The 13912-nt window shown below is 35.6% G+C and overlaps 1 protein-coding gene across 1 annotated transcript in view; it reads left to right on the forward strand.

The window, feature by feature from the left end:
• The window catches only part of LOC149899888 (prostaglandin E2 receptor EP2 subtype), a 32051-nt gene that overhangs the window by 9609 nt on the left and 8530 nt on the right, over positions 1–13912 (forward strand). Inside the window, exons 2-4 of the mRNA XM_090114060.1 lie at positions 2570–2956; positions 4125–4301; positions 9761–9944. Coding sequence (XP_089970186.1) covers positions 2654–2956; positions 4125–4301; positions 9761–9944 — 664 coding nt within the window. The 5' untranslated portion in view covers positions 2570–2653. The remainder of the gene's footprint in view (positions 1–2569; positions 2957–4124; positions 4302–9760; positions 9945–13912) is intronic.

Below are 13912 nucleotides of genomic sequence, written 5' to 3' on the forward strand. Positions count from 1 at the left end.
CACACACACACTAGTGAGATCAATTTGTTTTATTGAACATAAATGTAATTGGAGAGAGTAGGAACGATGTAAAATTAAACATTACCTATACTTTAATATGATGTAGTTACTAGTGAGGTGTAGGCCTAAATTAAAACGTATATGTAATAAAATTATAATATAATAAAATCTGTTCATATATTCAATTAAATACTAAGTACACAAAGCTTTTCTATGCTACAGTCCTGTGAATCTTTTTCATCCTCTCGAATTTTCTTGTCGTGCTTTCCATGTTGTGCTGTGGCATGTGTCGTGAGCAAAGCCAACGAGTTTTATATCAATCGATCTCTTCACTGAAGCTATCATATTTTCCCTGTTGTTAATTGGCAGAAGAAAAAGTAAAGATATAGACTTTAAAATTAAGATTTAAAAAGCGATGTATTCAGAATTACTTTGCTGGTAACGTATGTCTAAAACACTTGATTTTGGTCGTAGCTATTCCGAGATGTCCGTAAAATGTCTACAATAATCACTATGTAGAGCGATAGAGCAACACAAAGTACAAATAAAAACACATGAGGTTTATATAGAAATTAGATATAAACACAATTAGGTGATAACTGGCGCCTCCGGGAGGCACGGGCCGCACGGGCCACGGGCTGCGTCATCCCTCAGATATTATTTTTAGATAACCTTATCACGTCGTTAACGTTGTTATCACAACAGTCAGCTGTTTGAAATTTGATAACGTAACATTAATTGAAATATTTGGAAGTGTTTGACATACAATAGAGATAGAGCTTTATAGAGCTTTCGTAGCGATGTAAACCGCTGCACTGCTAACAATGATTGTCACTCATTTAAATGCAAAACTAGCCATTTAGATCATTTTATCATCAAATAATCCTTAATTCTTAAAATAATCCACTTAAATTTAAATATTAAAATGTTTATCAAGTGGAAAGCTGCACTATGAAGAGTAGCTTTTATAAGTTAAGGTTCAGCATCGTGACCCTTAGACCGGGAGATACTGACACAAAATTTCGAGTCATTTGTAACAGGATGGCGGTTCTACAGGGGTCTTAGTACGCAATGACAAAAAGAAAAACGATAGTGTGAACGCTGGTACCGGCGGCTTAGTCGCGTAGGCGTTAGTCGAACTCATTGGAAAAATAGCGAAGTCAAACGATTTGTAACACAAAAATTTTAGAATTTACCGATAGCCCATAAAAAGAAGTAGGCGGTAGTGTCATGCCATACTTTTCCAGTGTGACTTACAGCCCGCCATACCGACGCGAATGTGTTGATTTAAAAAAAACAATTCAACCATTTGTACCAGGCTAACTTTTGCACAGGTAACCATCGTCGTGCAGCCATTTACGAAAATCGCCATGCCATACTTTTCGGACGATTCCAAATGGTCGCCATACTGCCGAAAATCTGCAAATTTTTTTTTCGCCGAACCATTTGTAACACCCTAAATTTTTTTTTCAACAACTCCTGAATGATTATAAATAGAAGTGTGATAATGCCATACCTGTGGGAGGTGGCGAATGTGTATAAGATTTTTTTTTATTGTATGATTTTATTTGTATTTTGAACGATTTGTAACAGTATGGCATTAATCTTTCCTATAAGTTTGAGGTTCAACAAATATAAATACAAAATTTCAAAGATCTAGGTGGTAGAAATCTTCACTTCTATAAATTAATAATAAATTTATTTATGAAGTATGGCAGCAATTTTTCCCCCTACTAGAAGTATGGCAAATATAATAATGATCACATTTTATCAAATACTCTCCAAAAATCCAAATGCAATACTGGTACAAAAAGTTTGGCGAAAAAAAAAATTTTTTGCAGATTTTCGGCGGTATGGCGACCATTTGGAATCGTCCGAAAAGTATGGTATGGTGATTTTCGTAAATGGCTACACGATGATGGTTACCTGTGCAAAAGTTAGCCTGGTACAAATGGTTGAATTGTTTTTTTTTTAAATCAACACATTTGCGTCGGTATGGCGGGCTGTAAGTCACACCGGAAAAGTATGGCATGACACTACCGCCTACTTCTTTTTTATGGGCTATCGGTAAATTCAAAAATTTTTGTGTTACAAATCGTTTGACTTTCGCTATTTTTACGACGAGTTCGAATAACGCCCACGCGACTAAGCCGCCGGTACCAGTGTTCACACCATCGTTTTTCTTTTTGTCATTGCGTACTAAGACCCCTGTAGAACCGCCATCCTGTTACAAATGACTCGAAATTTTGTGTCAGTATCTCCCGGTCTACTTTCATAGTTGTGTGTCTAAATACAAATTGTAAATTTAATATTCCAACAGATAAAAATATGATGATTCTGAATTTCTGTAAGTGCCTATTGCAACCGGTTAATACTTTGCTACCTTGTCAATCGCAGTCAGATCAATCGCAGTCAGATATAGATATATAATATAAACTAACAATACTATTTGTTTAATTCTGTTTGGTTATTTTTAGATTTTAATATACTGACTTTAAAGTATTTTTTACTTTTCGCTACGCACTTAGAATATCTTAAAGTAGTCACTAAATCGACGTATTTATTGCAGACGCAGGCACCGATAATGTTCATCAATCGATAGACATTCCATCACGCGCCACCTCTGAGCTGACTGCTAATGCTGTGAACCAAAATGGAAATGCTGTCAACATTCGCTCCCGAATACAACACGAGTACCACAGATTACGCGTTCGACGCCACTTTTGCAAACGCCACTTTTAACAATGCCACGTTCGAGAATGCCACGTTGGAAACCACCTCGAGCATTAGATCCCACAAACATGTGTTCATGTATGTGGTCAAAGTGGCATACGCTATCGGCATAGTGGGCAACGCGGCGGCGATAGTGGCGCTGAGAATCGGCGAGAAACGAGTCCGAAATAGGAAACATTTGTTGCTGCTGACTTCGCTAGCTGTTAACGACCTGGTTGCGCTGGTAAATAATTTTTATATATTTTTAATAATAGTGCATAAAGAAATCGCAAGCTTGGTCAAAAAAAAAATATCATGAGAATTCGATTTTTAAACGCGGAACAACAATATCACTTTTTAACACAGCTTTTTAACCTACTCAGTAGCTCTTGGCTCGAATATCATACCATAAAATTGCTCCGTTCCGACGGGAACGAAAGATAAACAAATAAAAACACTTTCGCATTAATAATATTACTAAGGATTCTAGTTTAAATGAACTCTTCGGAAAGTTATTTCAAAGAGAAAATTCATGAGCAACCCTCATAACTCATTAAGGATGCTACATTCGATTTACTTTCTGTATTAAGTTTAAGAATTTTTAAATTAGCCTCTTTGAGATACTTTGAAGCCATTCAGTTGAAGCTTATTATAGGCTGGAATGGCCGCCTCCTGTTGACATTAGAAAACCCGTTTTTGTCACAGCTTAGCGACGGGAGATAAGTGAAATAATTGGCTGCATGGGATGCCCCATGCAATATTAATGAGCTGCAAGATTTTAATTTAACGAGACTAATAATTCATGCCTTGCAATCTGGGTGCATCTATGAGGCGGTTACAGGACTTTATAGAATTATGAGCTATAAATGATGTATTATTATGATAAACGCGATAATAATGTATACTCATATTACTTGCACATATTAATACGAATTACGAGCTTGGTTTTATCGAAGAGGAAAGCCAATAATCTGAATAGTCACTATAATAAGTAGGTGAATGTAGCCGCAGCGATGAGTTACGTCTGTAGTATACAACCACAAAAGTATAGGTATTGCATATTGCCAGAATAATTTAGTACACGTTCTGAGTTTTGAAGTTCATTCAGTAATAATTGATAGTAGGCGAATTATTCAATATTACAAGCGTCTTCTTCGACAAGTGACAAAGAACCGTCTTTCGGCATTGGGTTAACATCCATGGTGCAAGCAAATTGTAGATTAATGTAATTGAAACTATAAAAATAATAATTATTTATACTAACATAGTTTTAACGACTTTACTAACAAAATACAGATGAATAATCACAAGTAAAATAAGAAAATTCAATAACAAAAACTCCTTTACTGATTTTAACTAATTGATTGCTACTTATATCTATCGATCTACCTTCAATCCCATGAAATTCCCAGGTGGGCATGCTAAGCGCGCTCTTAGTAGCCGAGCAGTTCCCATCTCTGAGCAAGACGCAATACTACTGCGCCGCGCGGGTCGGCCTGCGCGTGTTCGGCATCGGCAGCGTGTGCATCGCCGTCACTATGGCGCTCGAGCGGTACCTGGCGCTCACCAGACCCTTCCTGTATCAGAAGGTAGGCTGAACATTCATGCATGCATGCATTCAATTTAACATGTAAATCTTTGTAAGATGAAACATAAACCCGCATTTTTGCAGCCATTTCAACAATCAAATTCCTTCTATCATCGGTAGGTTTACATATTAACTATATTATTCAAAACACTTTTGTTCCTGCAAGATGTTCAAATTTTATCGAAGAATAATTAATAGGAACTGCTGTCATACTGCTGCTCAATCATTTGTTTGTTTGAATAAACATTATAGTTATTAAAACAATGCCCTTGCAATTCAAACTCTAACCTTATATTCTGTACTCCGAGAGCTTTCAAGAGCCATACAAAGCTTCATTGTTAAGGTATTATTTACATTCAACTCGATATAGTTCGCCACTGAAACATTATTTTAAATAGTTATGTGAAAAAAAATTAAGAACCTACAAATTTTGTGAACCCTGGTCTGTGTATATTGTAGCCAAATAAACTTATTTTTTATTTCATGTCTGTATCTAGTCGTACAATTTGATTGCAAGTTATTACAATAAGCTATCAGCAAACAACGTCGCAAGTGCAAATAAACAACATAAACTTTACGACCCTTGTTATGTACAGGAGCTGACATGACTTTCAAACACACCCTAGTTTCAAGCCAGTATTTTTGCCGATACAGTAATATATTATCTGTGCTCATATCTTGAGTGCAAATGTCAAATTTGACAAGCAATAGTGAATCGATTCACAGCTGGCTACACCGCTTGATTCATAATCGATAAAATATTTTCTGTTTGGAAAGATATTGGAAATGGATATGGAAATTAGAAAAATAGTTTGATAAAGTGTCTAAGAGGGGGAAGAGGAACTTTATTTAGATTGATCCTGCATACTAGCTCTAACTACTAATTTTACATCCGGATTTTTTGCGAATAAGCAACAAGTACCTATACACACCAATAACTAACTTTTTAACAGAGGACCCTACCCTCGCGTTTTACAATATCCATACATACGGTTAAGGCTTGGCAAGGGGATGGCTAATACCACTTGAAAATTTTAATATTTTACCCTTGACAAGACCCGAGATTACCTACCTACTGTTTAGTAGACTGTAGAGCTATCTGCGTAAGCGAATTCGGTCATAACTATTAATCCTTTTAAGTTATTTTAGCTTAACTAGATACAGTTTGATAGTCAAGATTTTTGAACTGATTTTATATATCAAGGTTATAAGGACTAAACAATTATATCCCTGTATGGAATCAATAGCTTTATTATGCTTATCATCTCATACCATATAAAGCTGCGTAATGTTGACATGACTATAACAAAAATATCGCAAACGAAATTGCACATTGTTTCGACCACGAAGGACCAAGGTCACTTCTTGACGTCATTCTTTCGTGCTTTATTGTTTACAAAAACATTATCCAAGTTGGACATTATTCTAAGCACACATATTTTAAATAAAAAAAAACTTATGACGTGTCGTCGAAATCAGACCTCAAGATTGAATATATTTCAAGTTCTAGAATCTAGATTTATGACTCCATGCAGTTACGAAAATCTAATTCAAATAAAGTCATTTCGTAATTTAATGATTGCATATTTGCAGGAAAAAACAAAATAATTTAATATTTTCGCTAAGGGAAAAACTTTGAAAATGTTTTATAGTATTTTATTAATTATTATCATACATTGAAACAAACGAGGAAAAGTGTCACATATTTCAGGTTGGTATTTTAAAATGAATGACGTCCAAGAAATTCAATTTTTATATACAAATGGATGTACTATTTTATAACATGACTTTGCTAAACAATCATTATAGAAATTTGCGTAAAATTAAGTGGTTTACCACAAAAACTGTAATTTATGTGTGTATGACATCATTATCCGCCTGCCATGAATAGCAGGACCTAACTCAAGCTCAAAGAGCTCAAGCTTTTTAAAATTTAATTTGACACACATTAACCATTATACCACAGAAGTCGTTAGTCTTGTATGTGGCAGGGTGCCTGTGGATTCATACCTAATATAAACGAGAACACTTACGACAAGAGCTATTTTGCGTAAATAACGATAATATTATATTCGTGATTACCCTAATGTTCTATACCTATTAGATTATCATAGCCATTCAACAGGTTTCGTTTGCAAATCGTAAAATTATAATGTATTTCTGTTTAATAACTTTACACTGTAAAAACCCAGCTATCCTTATAACTTTCAACACTGCTTAACCAATAGACTGAATTTCTAAAGATAAACTAAATTTATTGACTATACTATATTTTATTGACCGTTTTCCTCTTCACTTGGCAATATTTTCTTTGATCTGGGTCACGGTTGATACAGTGAATTCAGACGTATACGATACCTAAGCTAAAACACCTCTGAAATACGACGCTGTCAGTTGTCACGTGCTAAAAGCTTTTCTTTGAGTAGCCGTTTAGTTATTTGACCTGAGACTTAGAGTATAATATTTTATACTTGAGACTTATATCCATCTTAAAAACAATACACGTGTCCCGGGATAACCGGCGCGGCGGCGAAAATTTTATAAAAATTCAACATTTGATTTAATTTGTCTTAGTTAAGTAGTTACAAATTATTAATTTTTTTAAGTTTAGTCAATTACCAGAAAGTTAAATTATTAAGTTTTATGTTAAAAACTTTTCATTCCAAGGAAACAGAACACTACAATGCGGTCTTCCTCGCGTTGGTTGTGAAACAAACAATAATAGACTCATTATTTTTGATACCGATATCTTGGCCATCTGTTCTGGTTTTGCTAAGGGTCTGGAACCTGTATAAAAGGAAGCCGCCGGTGAAGCCATCCAAGTTATAACTGATTACTGAAGGCAATACGACACCAAGCGTTGTTCACTTTATTAATGTGGTGAGCTGTTGGCAGCTTTTTATTTGTGAAGAACGCTCAATAATAAATAATGAAATATAAAAGTACATTTCCGACTGATCCATGACTTATCAATGATCACTATGTTAGTTTTTGAATTACTGGAAGAGGTCCATCAGCCTGGGTTTCTTGTTCTTGTGTAATTTTTTTGGATATTTTGTACTTTCATAATATACCTACCGTTGATTTGTTATCAAATTGTTAGGTACTGTCAATATTGAATAACAGTACGCAAGCAATTCATTATGTGTTTTCTTTGAACATGATTGAATACAACATATTGTAGGTCACATCCATAAAATCAATCCAACAATATGCAAATAGCGATACCTACAGCGAAAGTATTTCTATTTTCGACCAAACCCGCCTAACCCCGTCAAAACAAACGCATAAAAGAATGCGAAATGTTCCTATTTATTGCTCTCTATCATACTTACATCGGTTTAAATTGATAAAGCGCACGTATTTTTCTGATTTACATGCAGTATAATAATATATTGAATCATGAAAATACCTGCTTGTAACTGATACTGCCTATACGGAAGCACTTTTAGCTTATTAAGATTTTTTGAAGTAGATTTTTAGTTTTTTATCTTATTCGATAAAAAAATATTGTTGGCATGTTAATCCATTGTAGGCTTGTATGTTTTTAAATCTAACATAAGCAAGTACTTATGCACTTGACTTTCTCGCGATATACTTATTTCATTTTTATTTTCTCTCTCCTATTCAGTTAATACTTTGTTTGTTCTTGATATCAAGCTATCTTTAACTGGAATATCTATTGGAATGTGCTACATTGTGGCTAACAACAATTTAACAGGCTTGTAGCTGCAGAGGAAATACCAAGAGGCTAATTGTGTAGCGGAAGTTCGTGGCCCTGAACTTGCCTTCTTAAGATAGGCCAGTTATATTATTATATTAAGAAAATGCTTTGATATGTTATTTTTCCTTATAAAATTAATATTAACCAGCAAAAGTTTTTGTAGGATAGCGTATAAAGGGTAGATAGTTAAAATTAATTAAATTATTGTATTATATAGCAATAATATAGATAGGTCATCTGTTTCTAGGATGACAGGGACGGTAGGTAGATATTTTTGATAAAAATCGAGATAGGGCACAACATTGAAACTAAGTGCTGTATGCATATTGCCTTCATATTACATAGTGATAACTTACAGCTTCACAACTGAAAGTGAATTTACCTAACTCATATCAACCAATTCGTAGATATAAATAGAGTCCCGTTATCGATGGCACAAATCCATCAATCATAGGACCGCATCTCGTCACCTACTTCCATTGATTGGCGACATGTTAGCTTAATGGCTGGTTCACACTTTGATTAGTGTGAGTGCAGGTGATTAGTGCGAGTGCAGGTGTGTAGTGCGAGTAGTGTCCAATTGACTGCGAGTGCAGGTGATTAGTGCGAGTGCAGGTGATGGCTGGTTCACACTTTGATTAGTGCGAGTGCAGGTGATGAGTAGTACTACGTGTGGACAGCGACTGTTTAGTGCGAGTGTTTAGTAGGCTGTGTAGTAAAGTGAATAGAAGCGTGTTCTATTTTTTTGCGAGTGGACTGCGAGTAGCCACGTCCCGCGCGCCCTCCCTTCCCCCTCACTCGCAGCGTGCCTGCAGTCGCACTAATCACCTGCACTCGCAGTCAATTGGACACTACTCGCACTACACACCTGCACTCGCACTAATCACCTGCACTCGCAGTCAATTGGACACTACTCGCACTACACACCTGCACTCGCACTAATCACCTGCACTCACACTAATCAAAGTGTGAACCAGCCATAAGGCAGGTCCACACAGAGCGAGCAGCCTCGCGCAGCGCGCGTGTGTAACCGCTTTCCTCGGCGCAGACCACAGGCGCAGACTATAGAGTACTTTTATTAGAGACACGTCTACATTAACCGAGCAGCTTCACTCGGTAATTCGCTCGCAAATATGTAATGTGTTCGCTCGGCTGCTCGCTCTATGTGGACCCCTCTATTGCAGATAGATGACTGATGCAACGCTATATGGGCCGCAGGTTGCGTAACCGCGAGTGACAACGCGGGAATCGGGATTCCATGATAGATATTGTTCCGTTTCGTTTTATGGTTCCAAATTATGGTTATTGAGTCGCGTGTATCTATTAAACAAGTAATGGGACACTATGATTATAATTCGAATAGATTTTATGTGAATTAGATTACCTACTTGCGATTGCAATTATGAAACTTTTTCAATTACTGGCAATATTATTCGTGTGTCGATCACTCTCGAGCTTTTCTAAATGATGATGAATGATGATGATGACGATCATTTAGAAAATGGTTTTAAGTTCGTATTTCGCTTTTTTTAATTGACCTACCTTAATAATGATTAAAATTGATTGTATACAGGTTTAGTGCTTCAGTTAGAAAATATACTGTATACTAAATAATACCTATTCAGATAGCAAACCAGTTGCATGTAATTCACGGCGTGATCAAATAAGCTCTTTTATTATCTGTGTGTTGTGCTTTCCTTGATAAAAAAATGATCTTATCCTACGTCTCCCTGCAGCAAGTGACCTACTTCGTGATCCGCATGACGCTGCTGGTATCATGGCTGTGGGCAGCCCTGCTCACGTGCGCGCCCGTGCTCGGCCTGGGCCTGTACTACGACCCCGTGAAGCGATGCTGCGTGCGCTACCGGAACGCCACGCACGGCATGGACTTCGCGTATGCTGTGTTTTATGTTATGTTCGGTGAGTTGGGGTAAAAGAAGAAGTTAGAATAACTAGTCTGGTCATAAGTTCTGTCATTATGTTAGATTTTCAAATTTTTTATGTTTAACGCAAATTTCTTTTTCACGTTCGATTTTTGATTATTTTACGCGTTAAAAAACGACACACTTTATTAGAATAACGTATTTGTTACAATGTAGTGGATGCAAAAAGAGGACAGAGTCGCTGTTCTCGCTCTGCATCGTAGCGGTTACGCGCCAAGAGAAATTTTCAGTTTGCTTTAAAATTTACAAATAACACAGAAATTTTTTTCTTGCACTATAAAACGATTTAAGTAAGATTCAAGAGTAGAAGATAGGAATAGAAGTGGTCTTTGTCGTACGATTTGGACGACAGCAGTGATAAATGCAGTAAAGGTGCGAATAAGAAAAAGTCCGGTCCGAAATCGAAAACAGTTAGCACTGCAGATGGGCCTTAGCAGTACCACAGATAAAAGGGTGTTGAACGAGGACCTAGGACTATGGGCTTATTGTAGAAAAACATCGCATCTTCTTAACACACGTCTGAAGAAATTAAGACTGGATAAATGTCGCGCTTTACTTAAACGATACGCGAGATAAATGTATCGTGAAATCCTGTTTTCAGATGAAAAAAATTTTACAGTGGAGGAGTGCTGCAACAAACAGAATATCAAAGTGTATACCCACAGTAGTGAAGAAGCGTTTCAACGTGTATTTCGAGTCCAACGCGGCCATCACCCCTTATCAGTAATAGTTTTCCTGGGAGTGTCTTATTTTAGCCTAACAGAGGTGTTTTTCTGTGAAAAGGGTGTGAAAATAAGTTCCAATGTTTACCAAAATATGGTCCTGACAAACCTCGTAAAACCTCCTTCTCAGACCATGTTCAAAAACAGCACTGGGTATTCCAGCAGGACTCAGCACCTGCCCACAAAGCCAAGAGTATCCAAAATTGGCTGGCCGCCCATCAGATTGACATCATTCGTCATGAAGATTGGTCATCTTCTAGCCCGGACCTGAATCCTCTGGATTATAAAATCTGGTAATATTTAGAGGAGAGAACCTGCGCTAAATCCCACCCAAATTTGGAGTCACTCAAAGCATCCAATATTAAAATAGCTGCTGAAATAAACATGGCCATGGTGCGTGCTGCGATAGACGACTGGCCGCGGAGGTTGAAAGCTTGTATCGCAAAACATGGATGCCATTTTGAATAATTTTTATACGAAATTATTAAGTAATATGTAAGCTTTATTGCCACATATAAAACAATAAATATATAAAAGTAACTTTTTGTTTATTCAATAAAACATATGTGACAGAACTTATGACCAGACTAGGTATAGATACTATTCATATAACAGAATTCAAGTTTGAATTTGATAGTTTTATATTGGTTTTATAGCAATAAAATGCTTAATACTTATGATTGTTTTTCTATGCTTTAAAAATATCGCAATTCTAGCTTTTTATAAGGAATAATGCAAAGATGTACGCTTTGATATTGAATTTGTCTCTTGATTACGTATATGGAAAAAGTAGATGGAAGAGATCAATTTTTACCAACTCGAACGGAATAATTGACCTAAAAAATAAATTAAAATTAATTTTCAAGATGATACTTAAATTATTATTTTTTTGCCTTACACAGTATTTCTAGTAACCTTTATAGAGATAAAACCTCTATTATTTTGATGCGATGCATAACGCTCTACGCCGCGGGCCTACAACAACAATTTTATATTCATGATACGATCTATAGAAAATAACCGATGTTACAATAATGTATGCATTATCCATTATGCATAAACACCGCTCTTCCCAGGGAAATCACGATTTTACGATCGATCAATATCATGAACTACGTCTATTTTTACACCGATTAATATTATAATATTGCTAGGATAACGTGCATGTACTGATATAAATATTTAATACTTCGTGTGTGAATTTCCTGTCTTGTTTTAACGTTCGTAATTACAATGTACCCACTTGAATGAACAAAAATAACTTTGCACACCGATGGTAATTATTTGTGCACTTACATTTTTATTTTTAACCCGATAATATATTCATGGCTGTTTCATAATCCAATGAAAGAATTATCAGATTCAGTTCCAAGAAAAATATTACAAGAGATTTTTCAAACAGTATAACTCAAGGCAAAAGTAAATAATATTCAATGTGAACTCAGGAATTGCCTACAATATATTTAATATAAGCATTTCTAGTATCTCCCATTTTATTTATCATCATCTTGTTATGTATACATATCGCAGTCATCTGGTTGAATCTGCTATCTGATTCAATGACTATAGCGTTTATTGAATGACGAGTGACGACATTCAATTGAGTGCCTAGGACGCACGTTGACGGCGTAATAAACATACCTTATGTAAAACGGGGCGCGAGAAGATAGATTGTTACGATAGGTCCACTAATTTTATTTTTTATATAAAATGTTACGTTGGTTATGCTTTTGCTCAATTTATGCACAGAGATGAATAACAAAAAAACGGATGTTTATGTTACTTTTCGCAGGGCGTAGACAATATAAATGGAGGCGTTACATATATGTTTTGAAACAGCAAGTTCCACAGCTTTCGATGCGTCTGTAACGAATAAACTAATAGTACCTAAGTATCCATTTTGATTACTTAGATTAATTCATATTATATATTCATATATATTAATTCATATCTTTTATTACATATTACATATCCATTCATATCTTTTATTACATGTAAGTTTATTTATTAAAATATTAGCGTATTCATAATATGGTATTAGCATTATGGTATCTTATATTTTGTGTACTCCACGAATTATATTTCTTTATCACTTTGTCCTTATTTATTATTATTATCCAGCACATAAAGCAGCTGACATTCTGGATGTCATAAGGGGTCACTGAAAATCAGTGCTGAGGTATTATGCCTCAGGTATCCTGAGTGGCTTCCTTTTTTAGCGCATGCAACCACACATATATTTTAGTCCGTTTTCTTATGGGAAAACCAGTCAAGTGCGAGTCTGACTCGCCCATCGAGTGTTCCGTACTTATTTGTCCTATACCATGTTATCTTGTCTGGTAGGACCTGGTTAACTGATGCACACACACTTTCGTCTTTATAATATTAGTGTGATTTTTAATCATCTTTAAATTATAAATGAAGTCAGGTAACATTGTAAAAAATAAAGATATATAATAATAGAACGTTTTTGTATTAATAATAATGACAACCACCTCCACAATTACATAATTCGGTACATTTGAGCTGGCGTATAAAACACTTCAATCTGGAATTGCAAGATTTCACGCACCGACATCTTATCAATTCAAAGCTTCTCTTTTCTTTTTATTTCAGATGGGCAAGGAATATTTTGATTTTTTTAGGTCCCTTAATATATACAGCCTGTAAAACTTGTTTAAGCGCAGCTTCTGTGGGAGGCAAATTTTCGATTTGCCTGTCCGTTTTTGTTAAAAATTTGTTTGCGACCCTCATTAACTGTCACAGCGGGGTACAATGTGAAAAATAAACATGTACTTACTCATAATAATTATAAAAAAATATAAGTTCAAAAAAATATAAGTTCTGGATAAGAGTATCCTTAAAATATCATGACCGTCCTACCTATCTTACTAAGTGCCATTCGGATATGTCTTCCATACCTCAAATGCATGTGTACCTATAGTTCTTTTAGACCTTCTAGCTTTGGAACACACGATATAGTAGTAGTAGCCAAAATAATGTTAAGAACAGTCGACAGATATGGCTAGTACAGAATATCATGTATTCCAAGCTAGAAGGTCTAAAAGAACTATAGGTACACATGCATTTGAGGTATGGAAGGCATATCCGAATGGCACACGAGGATTTGAAGCACTTTACAGTGGCAAATATGCAGACAGTAAAATTGAAAAATTTGTGATTACAATGCATGATAGGTAGGACGGTCACGATATTTTAAGGA

The sequence above is a fragment of the Colias eurytheme genome, chromosome 20, assembly GCF_061535395.1.
Source record: "Colias eurytheme isolate Ceu_HAF_F1 chromosome 20, ilColEury1 Martin Lab GWU primary, whole genome shotgun sequence".
In the NCBI taxonomy this organism is placed as follows: domain Eukaryota; kingdom Metazoa; phylum Arthropoda; class Insecta; order Lepidoptera; family Pieridae; genus Colias; species Colias eurytheme.